Consider the following 16,143-nt stretch of genomic DNA (forward strand, 5'->3'; position numbering starts at 1 on the left):
ATCACTAGAAATGCTGTTATTTTTGTTCATTTTATTAAAACATTTTTCATTTATAATATATGACAAATATTCAGGCTAAACTATGTTTTTTCTCATTATCAAACCATAAAACAGTTACCTACTGTTCAGCACAACTGAATTATGACAAGTATCAGAGTATTACATTTAACTCTAAAAGAAACAGGGGAGTTGGTGCATGAAAAATCAACATATTAAAATTGTTTATATGCTATAATTAAAAAAACACTTTATCTGGACCTGAAGAGTTTCACTGAAAATCAGGAGGTATACAAGTTCGAATCGTTTTGTTCCTCCAATATGTGACTAACATTACAATGTCATATCACTGTAACATGTTACCCCTTGATATAATACCAGGCAAGTATCACAAAACCATTTACTAATATGGGGAAGGGTACGTTGATTAATGCTCATGAAGTTGTTGAGCAGTAGTAAAATACCCAAGCAAGCACGTAAGATGCTTTACTGATGTTCCTGCATTTAGTTTTTTAAAATCAGCAGATAAGGACATTGTACTCTTTATATTACAATGCCTCAAGCATCATGTTTGCCATGTATGGACCATAAAGTGTGATATTTACAGTACAGTACTATGATACTTAAACATTGCTGGTATCATAAATATCTTTAGGGCCTTTCAGTGAAGATAGTTTTGACGTTTTATGCAACCCTTGGCATGGGAACAAGAATCATGTCTGTTTTTTGGCACAGGTATCATGCTATTCTAACAGGGAGTGCAGCTTTACAATTGAGCAATACGTAAACAACATCTTGCTTTTTTTTGTGTGTGTGTGTGTATCCCTCCTTAAGGAATGCCAAGCATACTGCTATTTTCTTCCCTCTGCTGTTTGACCATACCATACCATGAGGGACACAGTTTTACAAAAGGAGTGAGAGATAACAGGGAAAGTTTCCAGAACGTGGAAGAGGGCATCAGTAGTCATAAGCTGGGAAAAAAAGAAACAGAAGAGCCGTTATCCACATCAGCCGCTGAGCCCGAGTTCACGAGGAAGAGGAGCATGCAATCCACTTCAATACAGAGAGGTTGGAATCCACATGCAGGCATGCAATCACACCAAGGTGGTCTTACTTTCTATCGTGAGGATGCAGGTGCTTGCTGCCGTGCCTCTGCTGTTCACAGCCTTGCACATGTACTCTCCCTCGTCCTCTGGGAAGGTCTCCGGCAGATAGAGGCAGTACGTCTCACCTCTCTCTATATACTGATAGTCCTCACAGTCCTGGAGCATCTCTCCCTCAAACCACCAGGTCACCTCTGGCTTCGGCTCCCCGGTGATCTTGACGGTGAACCGAACAGGCTCCTGAGTCCACCACCGATTGGTTCTTAAGGGGCTTTTTAAACCACGGAGCCCCCGACCTGGCGTGATCCTCCTCATCTTCATAGGCCGTGGAGCCGTTGATGATGCTGCCCTCCTCCTCCCCATCGTCCTCCTTTTTCTGCAAACAGACAAGAGGAATCACAAGTGTTTGCTGGAGTCAAAGCAAACTTTAAAGAGGACTCTTGTTCAGCTGTCATGTACGCTCATGAACGTGCAAGATTTACTTTTTGGAGGGCAGCATCAATCTCCTGCTGCTCAAACTGCATCCTCTGCAGCTTCTGCTCCTCTATCCTCCTCCTCTCCTCCTCCTCTCTGGCTTTGGCCATTTGTTCAAATCGGGCTCGCATGTCCACCTTCTGTTTGAATGGTGACTCCTCAGCCCTCGCTGAGGTAGTTTCTCCTTCCTCATCCTCCTAAAAAACACACCAACCTCAATACGTGATGCTGAGATAATCCTGCACTGGTAAGGAAAAAAAGTGAGACCAGGCTATCTGTGGAAAACCTGACTTCTTTTTCAAGTAACATTTCATGAATTTAAAAGAAAGAATACAGGGAGGGGTAAGATTTTATAGTAATTTTAACTAATACAACTCACACATTTTGCTTGTGACATCTTGAATTATTGATTCATGTTCCTGTACAGTGTGGGAGATTTCTTACCTCCTGGAACCTCTCAGCCTCTCTTTCTTTAATTTCATCATCAATGGCCTTTCTTCTTGCTCTCTCCATCTCAATCTTTTTCTGAATTTCCTCTTCAGTCAGCTGCTTGATCTTCTCAAACTTGGACTTGAGGTTTTTGGCCTGGATGGAGCCGGTCCTCTTGAGCTTAGTCAGCTCTTCATACTCTTTGCTTACCACATCAGAGCTTTCATTTATCTCCTCCTGTGAAAAAGCCAGAATCAAGAAGAAGCCAGATTAATAATAAGTGGCGTGTCTGTGAGTACTTTATGGACTATAGAAAAAAAAAATACAGAAGTAGAACTGTTTTAATTGCCCGACAGTTAGACTAAGTCTGAGTTCCAAAAAGCATGCAGTACTGATATGCCCCACAAAAATCTTCAACTGATCCAGACTGACCTCGCCCATCTCTTGTCTGAGTTGTTCGAATTCCTGCTTCTCCTGCTCCATCTTCTTTTTGCGTTCCTCCGCCTTACGTCTTCTCTCAGCTTCCTCCTTCTCTTTCAGCAGCTCCTCAAAGTTAATCTCCAGTTTCCTAGGATGCAGTGCTTCCTGAGACTCACTCTTCACCATCCCTTCTTCCTCATCCAGTACCTACACGCACCAGAACACACAGAGGCAGAGATTTAGGAGAGAAATTGCTGACAGCATTCAGTATTGTGCCCATGTTGTATTATATTAAGTCAGTATTGACTTCCATTTAGAACAGAGTGAAACAATTAAAGTTATTACTACTTACCCAACATTGAATAATGTCATAAAACCAGAAAAACTAAGCAGGAGCCAGTTGCACATGCATCCAAAAATCATCTGAAGAACTTTGTGCCCATGTATTTGGATTAAATCAGTAGCATACTGGATGCTATACCGTATGCACAACAGTTTTTTTCCTCTTATGGTTCTAAGAATAATGTACAACTGAAATTGAAAATATCTTACTGTTTCATCTCCATATGCAGACTTTTCCTGATCCAGGCCAGGGCTCTTGAAGAAATAATTTGGACAAGGGAACAGCAATGTAGGTGTACCATATGAGCCCATGAGAATCATATACAATACATGAAGAAAACTGAATCATCCACATCCAATTAGAATCCAATTATAAATGACAGATAAAGTCAGTAAGAAAATGTGAAATAAGTGTTAGTTACGGTCATAACTGATATTTATAATGCCTTTGACGAATGCTGTTTTATGCTCTACAGATAGCTATGATAAGGAAAAGTATGTGTTAAGTTTATGTTTGTACAGTTTGGGTTTGTGTTGGGCTGTTTAAAATTTTCATAGAAAATGTTTTCGCGTGTTGTTTCTCCCTGTTCTTTTACAGGGGAAAGCTCAGCAGCTCAGCAGCAGCAAAAGTCAAACACTGAGCAACATTAACATCGTTCTGACCTGTTAGCGATCCGACAAATACATGCACACTGTACACTTTTTGCTCACGGAGTCATGCGCACTTACCATGCTCTTGCGGGCCTCAGCAAAGAGTCTCTTTTCCTCCTCCAGTCTCCTCTTGGCCTCCTCCTCGGCCTTCTTCTGCTCTTCCTCTCTTCTCTGCCGTTCCAGCTCCTCGAAGCTGGCACATATCTTCCCCGGCTTACTGCCCTCCAGGTTCAACAAGGCCATCAGCACCTCATCATCCTCATCTACAAGCTGAGTAAAAGCACAGCGAGGTAAGGTCTGAGGACTGTAGATAAGAAGTGTCTGACTTTTCAAAGTGTGAGGAAGCTAAGGAATTGTTTGACATTTTGGTAAGCACTTTATCCACTTTATGGTGGAAAGGTAGATTAAAAGATTAATGCCACTCTTGTATGTCTGGTAAATCTGAAGCTACAGACGGTTAGCTTAACTTAGCACAAAGACTGAGAAAACAAGGACACAGCTAGCAGTAACATGACTCACTAAAGCCTCTAAAGCTCATGTTATAGCTCATTTGTTTAATCCATACTACAACAATTCACTATTCACTGGATACAGGATACATGCTGGACTATTTCTTGGCCCTAAGCATCTGTCTCTCCAGGAAGTTTCTGCCTCCTGCCCAGAAATAGTCTGGGTTATGAAATGTCAACCTTTCATTTTTACACTTTGGTTCTGTGTGAATTTAACAAATGAGATATTCTGTGTAAATTAGTGAGCTTACGAGATGCTGGTAGGTGTATTTTGTCACCTGAGGACAGAGACAGGCTAGCTGTTACCCAGTTTCCAGTCTCTGCTAAGTGTGCTAAGCTAAGCTAACTGGCTACAGGCTGTAGCCTTATATTTAAATTTAACAGACAGACATGAGAGCGCTGCCTTCACTTCAGTTTTTGTAGTGAATTTTGTATTGATTTATGAGAAGCATACTGACCATGCTCTTCCTGGCTTCAGCAAAAGCTCTTCTCTCCTCCTCCATCCGTCTCTTGGCCTCCTCTTCTGCTTTCTTGCGCACTTCTTCAACTCTTTGCCTCTCCAGCTCTTCAAAGCTCAACCTCAGTTTTCCAGGTCGGAACTCCTCCTTGTCTTCCTGGGACAGCTGAGTGTCCTCCTCATCCTCTCCCTGATAATGCACAAATTACACTGTTTGTCAGTATCAGGGGACAAGGGCAAAAGGGATGGTGAAATACCATATGATTTCTAAAATTTCCATTAGGAATTGATATTATGTTTTGAAGTTTTGTTTACCAATCCCTGCCTGGCCTCCTCAAAGGCTTTCTTCTCCTCTATCAGGCGGCGTTTGGCTTCTTCCTCAGCCTGCTTCTTCCTCTGCTCCTGCCTTTCCCTCTCCAGCTCCTCAAATGTCAGCTTCAGCTTTCCCGGGGTCACCTGTACCTTCTCAGAGGGCTTCTCCTCTTCATCCTAAAACCAAATAAGTGTGACAACTGAAAAAAAAGACCCAAAACAACATCTTATTTGAGCTGAATGTTCCTGGTATTTATTTAGCCTTATTCCTACCTGTTCAACAACCGAGCGCCGCTTGGCTTCCCTGAAGGAGCGTTTGTTTTCATTGTACCGTTGCTTTTTCTCCTCTTCTGCCTTCTTCCTCAGTTCCTCCTCTCGATTCTTCTCCATGTCCTCAAAGTTCACCTTGATTCTGCCTGGAGGTCGTGATGGCTTCGCTGGAACCACCCGAACCAGGATTGTGTCATCTCCCTCCTAAAAAGTGTTCGATACAGTAAGATTATCCAAGGCACAGACTAAGGACTCCATTGAAGTAAATGAATAATGAAACATAGACCATTTTGGCAAGTCATGTTCAAGGGGTTGAGGGGTAGTGCTACACACACTGACCATTCAGTGGTAGAAGGAAAACAAATTCAGGTCACTCATTGTGCATGCCCAACACACACAGACTGGGAATAAGAGCATGTGGGTGGGTTGGGGGCAGCTCTATTAGCCTAATGTCACCATTTGCAGTAGGTCAGAGTATGGGTGTCAGTCTAAGATAGCAGAGTCTAATTCAGTCACAGTAAGGAGGTCTGGGGCTAATTTAGTCAGTGGGAGGTGTGGGAAACAGTTGCCAGTCATATGCTGTCTACACCTGGCAGCCCTGTTCCAGTTGTTTCTAGATCACAGAGTCAGTACTTCCCTACATGATTTTTGTCTGCATCATTACTTGGGCCATAGTCAGGATTTTTCAGAACTCTCAATTTATTTATTTTTTTCCTATTTTTTGGATTTTTCATAGTTACCTGTTCCAGTTATATATTCTGTAGGTTTTACTGAAACAGGCAGTTATTTCAAGAAAAATCTTCCAAAAGCCAACAGCTGCTCCTAAACTCAAGACAACCAACCAAAGTAAATAACTTGCAACTTTGTCTGCATTTTGTGTTTCTAAGAAACTTCCAAGCAATTTCCTCATCAAGTTACAGAACCATAAAATAAACCGTTACAGTTTTATTTCCAGACCCTAAATGCAGTTCCAAAACCCAGTCCAAGCCACCAGGTGGTGAAATACTGCATCCTGGTGGAAAAGTAGTGTCTAAAAAAAGAGTGAAAAATAGTGAAATTTAAGCTTTCATTGTAGAGTTTATCTCCTCTGAAGTTGTTAAAACCCTTGAATTCCCAATGGAAACTCCAGAGGTCATGACCCCAGTGTCCTCATTGGTACAGCAGCTAAGGCCCTGATCATCACTGAAGATGATAAAAGCAGAATTGTAAAGACATTAAAATTCAGAATCTGAATAAAATTAATACTTTTACAACAGAGTCCTGTTCAAGCTTTTTGTATAGCTGTGGAACATTTAAAACATCATTAATGTTATTATACGTTTGACTGTTACAACTGTACTAAAGCAGAATTAGGGCGAAGTAGCAGGTAATTGCCTTTAATTGCCTATCTGGCACAAGAATGCTTATGTAACCATTCCCAGGAACTATACTGCCTGCCTGAAGGTATAATAAGGCTAAAAACTCCGTTCACATTGTTCCATCTGTAATGTACTGAATGGAAATATTGCTTTGATTTAGATGACATAATTTTCCCAACTAATGCAAGTCTTGCTCAGTGAGATAAAGAAAGGGGAGTCTGTTTGCCATGAGTTCACACGCTGGTCATGTCAACAATGCTACTGGTGGTTTCAGACCTATATCCAGCCTCTGCCAACTGTTTGGATCTCAAATGCCACTTAAAATAACTCATCCGAGTGGCAGCTGAGGATTACCTGAATCATTACAGATACAGGAGCGCCACTCTTGTCAGAGAGGCAGCGCTGAACCACCTAGACATGCTGTCCCACTTCCTTGTGCAAGGAGTTCACCCTAGGTCCACTTACCTCAGCTGCTTTCTGAGCCAATTCTTTCTTGATTTTGGCTTTTTCTATGTTGTCCTGGGCTTCTCTTTTCCTCCTCTCCTCCTCCATCCTCTTCCTCTCCTCCTCTTGTCTTTGTTTTTCCATTTCTGCAAACTTCCCCTTCACACTACCTGAAAATATCACAGAGAATGACACAAGCGTTCAGCTTCCCCTTCCTCCCAGATCCCCCTGTGAATGTCCGTCTTTCCTACTCTTCATCCCTGTGTGTTTCTTACCTGTGATTTTGGGGACATAGGATTTTTCTACCTTCGCTGGCTTCACCTCTTCCTCCTCATCACTGGAAGCGAGTAGTTCTTTTATCTGTGGCGGATCAGATGGAGAGTATGGTGAGGTTACAGTTTAGCTGGGATCATCTCCTTTGCCACTCAGGAGCCATGCTGGTCCCAGCAAGAACAACAGCCTAATCCCCGCTAATAGCCGGGTCACGTGACCTGCAGGTGCACCTGTGATTGGGCCACGGTGTTGTTGCACACAGAGGAGATGAGCGTAGGTGTCCGAGCCCGGCCAGCGATGGCACGGCTGCACACAGGAAGGTTGTTCTGTCTGAGTATCACAGATAATCCACTCACAGGACACCGTATCACTGCATTTATTTCACCACAGTCGACCTTGTAGAAAAGCTGTCTTAGCCTTTGAATTCTTAATCTCTGACACTGGCCTTTAATTCTCCCACAAGCAGCCTCTGAGTCAGAAAAATATGTCTTCCATACGGTATATCAATATCATACATATAATAACTCTGTTTCTACTAGTGCATCAGTGTAGATACAGTTTTTTTAAATGAGTATCATTCTATGCTAGGGCCGCAACTACTAGTTACTAGTAGAATGTAATGAATAAATTGGTTGTATTGGTTGTGCAGTTGGATGTACTGCTATATGTTAAGATTAGATTTAATTGATGCCAGGGGTAATTTCACAAACTACCCAGCATTATACAGAGTGATTTAAATTAACCCTGCCTTTACCAGCTGTAACAGTCAAGCACTCAAGTAATGTACACATTAATGCATCACTAATATAGAGCAATAATGTAATGTTCATTATTCTAAAATGGGCATAATGAGTACATTATGTTTTGGTCACTTAAGTATATTTTGATACTTATACTTGAGTAAATCTTTGAAGGAATTACTTTAACTACACTGTTGCATTGCTGCTTATATTTCAATAAAAGGTCAGAGTTCTTTTTCCTGACCAGGCTCCACATAGTGTTTCATGTTTTTCCTGGAAAAACCACCTTTCCACAAAATTTTCAACAAGAGTTTCAGCACTATTGCAGACACATTCCCCTGTTATTTGGCCTAATTTATTTGGAATATGGTAAATTTGGGATCTGTGTGATGATTTAAGATAAAGTTACACAGTGTTTGGCTGCACAACATGCATTTTAAATTGTGGATCCATTGGAGGGCAAGTGGAGTTTAGTTGTTTAGTGCTCCTAGTGCACAATAGGGTTAAAGTCAACTTATTTTTAAAAAGACTTCTTTTTAAGTTAAGCACAAATTAAAGTTGAATATTATATGGAATAAGAATAATTAATAGGTTAATTATATAAAACACTGTGTAGTGCATGTTGCAGTGCAGTGTAGAGGAGACAGTAAATTCTCACTCAAACTAGCAGCCGTGTCACTCCCCGTCATGCCTCATCATGCCATGCAGGTCACAGTCACAGGTTAGTGGGGTTATCTGTCTTTGACCTGCTGCTTCCTGCGATTCCACTCTCTCTCCTTGACGTATTGCTCTTTCCTCTTCTGCTGCTCCTCCTTGTTTCTCTGCCTGCTGCGCTCCTCCCTGGCCTTCTGCATGGCCTCAAACTTGCCTGTCACATCCCCCTTTTCTTTGCTCAGCTTGGGCACATAGCTTCTGGCCACCGGCTTTCTGGATCTGAGAAGTTTCTATGATTTAACAGAGAAAAAAGGATGAGAGAAAGTTATTTTATGTAGCAGTATTTCTCAAGGACAATATTCTTATGGAGGAGAATCACATCATGTAAGATTTAAATTTCTGTCTCACATCTTTCTTAAGTGCCACATCAGATATATTCTGTTCTTCATTTGTGTCAGGATGAGGATGCTTCTTCGTCTCTCCGTCCTCTGTTACGCCATTAACAGCTTTTGATCTTTCTTTTTTCTCATTGGCTGTGTTGTTGTCTTTGTGCTCCACACCGTTCACATGTGGCACGCCAGTCTCATTGCTTTCTTCATCATTTTTCTCCTCTTTGCATGACGTCTTCTCACTTTTCTCCTCCGGGACGTCATCTTTGTCAACCGCTGTGTCGTCCTCCTTGTTTTCTGCATCACTCAAGCTGTGTTCATTTTCACTTGTGACGTCATCCATGTTGTGGGCGACTACGTCCGCGACCTGCGCCACCTCCGTCATGTTTGTACCACAATGACAAGTTGACAAACAGGCTGTGTTAAAGTTTTACCTGTAGAGCAAAGAAGGAAAAAAATAAATAAACTGACAGATACAAAGTTGAATGTGTTTATATGCTATTATTTGCTACTACATTAATTTGTTTAGTGCCTGTCCATTGGAGCCCTCTTAAAATAATCAATATTTTAGCCCAAATTAACTTATTTTAATAAAATTTTGACCAATTTATGGATTCAAATTTTCATTTTCAAGATGTTTTCATAATCTTTGTTTTCATTCCTCTGTTAAATACCAAAATATTAACTGTTGAATATTAAGCAACTAGTTTACAACCAAATTGAAAGGTTCGATTCTTACCTAATACTTTTCCTAACTAATTTATGTTTCTGTAATTATACTGCTTTCCTAATCTGGTGCTGGGGTTTCTGTGCACTTATTGACAACAAAGTTAAGGGCAAAAAGACTTGCTCCACTTCTCAGTATATGTCGAGAGAGAGTGTAATGGAAGCTCGTTGACCTCTATTTATAGCCCACTTGTGGGTGCTGGACATGTGATCATGGCTATTTCTGATGAGTGATAGGCAGTTGGACAGAGCTCAAGTTGGCACCCACATGTCGCCCCATAGACCCTTGACAAAATGGCCAGACTAAGAGCTAGACAACTGGATGAATGAGACGCTGTTTGGACTGTTAGTCATGCAACACTAAAACTGTTTCTGCTTATCAGTGTCCTCAAATTCCTTTTCCATTCAGGTATGAAGATCACAGTGTGGCATGATGCTGCTAATAAGGAGCTCAGCCACTTCTCTGCCGCATGGTTTACAACACAACAGAAATATAGAGCCCAAAAATCATCCCATGTCATAGTGATTTGCCTCCTGTTTCTCGGCCTACAGTCAACACTGAGTCCACACTGAGATTTGGCCATTGTAGGCCTCAGAGGTGTGGTCAACATAAAATGTCCACCCCACTGAGATTCATAAGTTATTGTTGGTGCGGTCGGTAGGAGTCAACACGTGTATTCATGGTTCTGTCAATACACATACAGGAAATTGCAAACATAAAAATATTTTTGAAGTCAGAATTACAATAAAATGATATTAGTAGACTAGTAGTGCATTCAACATTATAAGCAAGGTTCATGTCGTTACCAAGGTGCTTGTTATTCTGCTAAATATCCATTTATAAAAGTTTGTTTATTGATTATGATCAGTTCTGATTGCCCTCACCTCACAATTTCAGCCTGAGTAACAAGGAGGTGAATGACAGAGCAAAATAACAATAGTATCAGATCTTCATCTGCCATTTTCAAACTAGAGCCTGTGACACAGAATATTCAAGGAAATAATCTTTTATGATAACTTCTTAGGTCCTTGAAGGGTATTAACCTTCTGCAGGAAACGTTTTAGGTTTGGCTGGTGATGTCCTATTTCTGTACTCAGCTGGCACAAGATATCATGAGTCTGTGTCAGAAAAAAGTTTGAGTTTGACACATTTACAAGTACATTAATATGCTAATATTAATATGCTAATATATTCTGACTACTACAGCCTCCATTAGTCAGAACTGTACTGTTAACTGGTTCTGTATGCCTAATCTCATATTGTGGGCTGTAACTGTAACTAACTACAATTTAAAATACTTTATACACCTGATGCAGTTCATGTCTAACTAAGTTAGTTGGCTACGATCTGTTTAAGACTGTTTAACTCTTGACTAAACTCAAACAGCTTTGACCTTGCCTAATAATGATAGAGACTATTTTTTGTTTCACACACCTCCTGTGGCTACATAATTTATGAAATGAGAATTTACCTCTTTCGCGTGCTTTCGTCCTCCTTTACGTTAGTTTATTAAACAAAAACAGAAATCCTCTGTGGAGATATAAACCAGAAGAAGTGAAAAACTCAGGCCAATACAATCCGAGATGCGACCACCCGGTGCACCAACTCGACTGGTTGCTGGTTGTGTGTCGGTGTGCTGTTTCCATAAAAGTACCGTTACTTTCTACCGGATACTGCATTCCGCGCGCGCCTGCCACAGGTTCAGCTGTTGCATCGCGCGGGCGTGTGCGCAGGACACACACACATGCACCCATACACTCTCATCCTGATCACTTGCGGTCACAGCTGCATAAATAATGTTAATAACTGCCCGTTTTTGTTCGGACTAGCTTAATTATTGTGTTGTCAATGATTATTTTTTGGTAAAGTCACTTATTTAAATATCAGGTGGATAATCACGTTATAATGACCTGAGTGATATTTTTATATTATCACTTTATGTCGATATCAACCATAATACAGTGTATGATAATGTGTCTGAAATCATTTAAGTTCAATTTATTATAAATAGGCTGTGGCTGTGGTTATATCTATTCACCATTTAGCTCCCAGTGGTTTCACAGTAAAATACCAATAAGACTGTGTTTGTTTTGTTTTGGGGGTTATTTATTTATTTATTTTTTGCATAAAACATCCTTTAGTCTATGGCAGTGGTTTTGTTGTCCACCACCAGATGCCCTTAACTTACACCTAATGCATGTTACATGCTATTTGCCACTTGTCTGCCTTGATTTAGTCAATTATTTGCCTTTTTCTGTTTTCATAGATATTTAGCATCAATAAGAAGAAGGCTATACAAATGTTTAATAAATGGTTTATGAGACACTACAATATAGTTGTATGCACCTTTAAGGATGTTTTAAGTGCTTATTAATGTAGATTATTTGTCAATAACTATAACTTATCCTTAGCCCTGCACTTACAGGACCCACAGGATGAGTTATGTTGTCATTAAATACCTTAATTAACACTTATATCTGCTAAACACCATATTATGTGTGTTATAAACATGTATTAACTGTTTATATAGTTTTTATAGATGCTAAATATGGTTTGCCAGTTTACACTTTCTTTTTCACCAGAGATGTAGTAAGAAGAGAAAAGTCGCTGAATTGTCTGGTACAAGAGAATCTAGACTAAACTCCTCTGGTCAAGTCTGTTTGGGAGCACCATGGCCTAAATACAGATAGACATTATCATTATCTGCCTCTTGGCCTGTTAGAGCCAGGATTCCTGACTTATCAGTTAAGAGGGAAACCAGCTTGCTTGTTGATAATGTGATAACCTAGATATTGTTGTCAGTCTGCTATGCAATGATGTTTGGAGCTCATATCGTCATGCAAAAGAACCACTCATCACCAGTTTTTCGGTATGGTCATGGGTAGTCAGAAACCATTTATCCCCACAGTTCAGACAGAATAATAATATATAATATAAGCTCACAGTGTAAAATATTCATCACAGTCCTGTTACACTACCCAGTGGGCGAGTCTTCATTTCAATGAAGATGAGAAAGTGCTTCTCTCACTGTGGATGGATGTAAATAGAAACCCTGCTGCAGACACATTTTGTCTGCCCCAGTGGCTCCATGTGCAGCTGCTGACTCACTGACCAAACAGGCCTCAGGCAGAAAATACAGCAAGTAAAGTCGCTGTTCAGGTATTCTAGGAATGTTACAGACTTTTTGAGAGATGGCATACACATACGCTTTCATTGATCTTTCACTGCCTAAACAGCATGCGTACTGTTTGGTACACTGTAACATGACATTCACATGAAAATTATGATGTGAAACAAATGCTTCACAGGTTAAAGGTAAATATCAGAATAAAAAGCAAATGTTACATAATTTCAGCAAATCACTCACTGTGTCCAGTTAGAGATGCTGAGGCTTTGGGAAACCCCCAACAAGAGGGCCAATGCTCTCACTAATACTGTACTTAGAAGTGAAATCTGAGAGCCAGAGGAGCAGTGGAGGAGGGACACATGAACTCTCTGACAAAAGAGGTTTGAAGGTCCCTGTCTGCAGACAATTCAACAGAAATGCACACAGAGAGAAACTGAACATGGTTGTAATGTAATTCATAGCAAATGAACTTGAAGCTGAGGGCAGTTCCTTGAAACAGGTGTGGAGCTCTCACTTGTCTTTATGCTGTTTTCTGCAGGCCAAACTTTTCTGGTGTATTTGACATATGTATTGAAGTGTATTGTTTTGTCATTGCATCTAAATGTGGGAAAACATACATATTCTTTTTAAAGTTACATTTTGTACATTGAAAGAAATAGTGAAAAAGAAACAAAGCTGGAGGAGAACCATGTTTTGCTGTTGCTGTTTTCCTCATAGATTCACTTCCTGCTCAGGTATGAGTTGGTCTGTTCTGTGAACTCTCAGGGCAAAGGGGCTCCGTCCTCCTCTGTTCTGAGTCCTGTAGGGCATAAGGGACAACAAGGGGGTCGCTTTAAATAGCACCACAGCTGTGGCAACTAATCAACACTGTGGGGACAGCTAACCTGAGTCAGACCGGGCCTTAGCCTCAGCTGCTGCAGGACACCCCTCTGAATACTTTTGTGGTGGTACAGCCCCACACCCCCTGCTGACACCCTGGTAGACTTGCAGGTCAAAACTGTATCATGTGCTGGTGGATGGGCACATCAGTGTGGCCTGTCCACAGCTTTACTGAACCATCTCCAGTTTATATCAGCAGATATCAAACCACATTACTGAAAAAGAACCTGCTTATGTTACGAATGGTGACTCCTCTTCTTTGACGCAAACTGTCAACAAATCATCCCAGACTTTAAGCCTTGCCCTCCCATCATTTGAACCACCGTGTCACTATATCTTAAAATAAAATAGCAAATGAAATCATCTCTGACTCCTCTGAGTCTAATGTGCCAACAGTAGTTCATACCAGTTGGGAGGCACTTTATGTTCCTATCCACCAAAACAAAAGAACCCTTTCTCATTAATGTCTAACACACTGAATGTTCCTTTGGCACTCGATCATGTCAGCCATGTTTTTACTCTTCCTGGGTTTCTATATTCATAGTGGTGTTGCTGAAGTGAGCTTTTGAATAAAATAGAAGAATGCCACTGAGCTGCACAGCAGTCTATTTAGACAGACAACAATAGTGATCTATGAAATAATCTCAGGGGTGTGGAGATACTCAGGATGCTCTGTTCTGTTCTTGCTGTGAGCGTTGCATGTGCTAACCACACTTGACTGTGAGCACACCACACAGGCGATGCACTCCACGGAGCCTCTGTCTTTTGCCCAGTTACACAGGGTTAACTGAGGTAAAATTCATAGCTGCTGAGATGACTGACCAAGCCCTGCAAGCTGAAAACCACACAGGCATGTTTTTGCTGTTCAGTGGAAGAGGAGCAAATTTTCTCCCTGTCTCTGAAATCAGAACACAGAGGCATTTCTTTTGAAGGTATCTGTGAGGAAATAGTGCTGAATTTATCTCTGAGAGGTTTGCAATTGAACAGATTCTGTCTTGAACTACATGAGTAGTAAGTAATGTCATAATTTACCAGCTGTGACTGCCGAGTGCTCAGCTGTCATGAGGAGAAAAAGCAACTCCACCACAGAACAGGTGCTGACTGTAGGCAGAGCAGGCCGCATCCAAGCTGCTTTAAAGACAAAGCAAACCCTTACAAGTGGAAAAAGAGGACAGAGAACAATGAAAATATATATATATTCAGTATTATATGCAAAAAAGGAAAATTGACTAATATAATTTAATTTTTGGCTACCTTACAATGCAAGATTGTCTTTGGAAATAGGTGTGAAATGGTCCAGATTTAATCTCTAATTTGAGCCCTATCAGTTTCATTATGAAAGACACCTACATAGTTGTGCACCTACAGCTGAGCAGTCTACAGTTGTTACCATGCTCTGACTTTTTAATTTAAGCTTCTCCTTAATCTGCCGAAATCACGAGGAGAGATGTGTTTTGCTTCCTCAGCTGTTAGACCAATTGAACCATAAAGCACCGTTTCCTCTACAGAAAAACATCCAAGTTTTTCATCTCATCTCCTGTTATTGTCGCTGAAGTGAGAGGGTCTGTGCAGAATCCATGAATCTCTCACTGCCCCCTAGTGGAAAGCGCTAGGACATGCCTCTGACAAACTGACTATTCTTACAGTGTCGAAGTGTAACAGACAGCATCACATGTGAGATAATTTACGAATCCTGGTGCTTTCACAAAAGAAAAAAAAATTGAAGACCTAATCCTGTAATCGTGACTTCCGTATGTCGTATTAACGAGAACATATCTCACAATTTCGGGATCAGGATCAGAATAGAATCTCGCTCTTGTTATAAGAAAAGTAAGATTACGTTACATTTAATGTTTAAAGTCTTCACTTGTGTGAGCAGATGTAAAGTTTTTCAAGACACAGGGAGTGTAATGTTGCCAAGGATTCCGTGAGCTTCTCTGTCGATCAAAATTTGAACGCCTCTTTTTAGCTCATATTTGTTAACATTTTGGAAAACAAATTATGCCGATATGAGTATTAATCGTTTCTTTTTGCTGTGCATCATTGGATGTCCTGACATTTATCAATGAATTACTTTGAGACTGACGAACTCTTTAAAACCCGATGATCCTCAGGCAAGTTCTGAAGTGTTCCAATTCTTGCCCATTTGTTCAACGTTATCTCGTAATTATTAGAGATCAGGATCTCGTCATAATGAGATACTTTTTTCGTGATTGTGAGTCATAATGTGCTTTAGGAGTCCCAGTTATACTGTCTGTATTCTATAGCCTACTACACGTATGTGGGCCAGCGCTTTAGTTTAAGGACAATTCACAGATCTAATGGAAACATGAACTTAAAATATGTAAATTGTGGTTGAGCGACACAGTTTCTTACTCTACCTTCGGTTACAAAGTCTGTTTTCCCTTTTTCACACCCATTCACGTTGTAACTGTCAGTTCATCTCAGCATGCCAAAACCAATTATCAAGGCATGCAAAATTCATTTAGATCAGATGACTGATCTTTTTGGTTGCTTACACAGGCTGCAGGTTCACACAAGCATGTGAAATATGACATATGATACTGTTGGGGCAACACACAGCAAGA

General features: G+C 40.7%; 1 protein-coding gene across 1 annotated transcript; it reads right to left on the bottom strand.

The window, feature by feature from the left end:
- Positions 1–16: 16 nt before the first annotated feature.
- Positions 17–11,200, bottom strand: nexn (nexilin (F actin binding protein)). The gene is given in 16 exon segments (XM_018673239.2): positions 17–968; positions 1,112–1,340; positions 1,342–1,476; positions 1,583–1,771; positions 2,019–2,240; positions 2,436–2,630; positions 2,976–3,020; positions 3,495–3,686; positions 4,384–4,572; positions 4,698–4,871; positions 4,968–5,168; positions 6,788–6,936; positions 7,042–7,126; positions 8,526–8,723; positions 8,842–9,256; positions 11,021–11,200. Coding segments are annotated over 15 exon segments (2,583 nt in total). The 5' UTR covers positions 9,208–9,256; positions 11,021–11,200; the 3' UTR covers positions 17–954.
- Positions 11,201–16,143: the final 4,943 nt, after the last annotated feature.

This window comes from Lates calcarifer, linkage group LG17, assembly GCF_001640805.2.
Source record: "Lates calcarifer isolate ASB-BC8 linkage group LG17, TLL_Latcal_v3, whole genome shotgun sequence".
Classification (NCBI taxonomy): domain Eukaryota; kingdom Metazoa; phylum Chordata; class Actinopteri; family Centropomidae; genus Lates; species Lates calcarifer.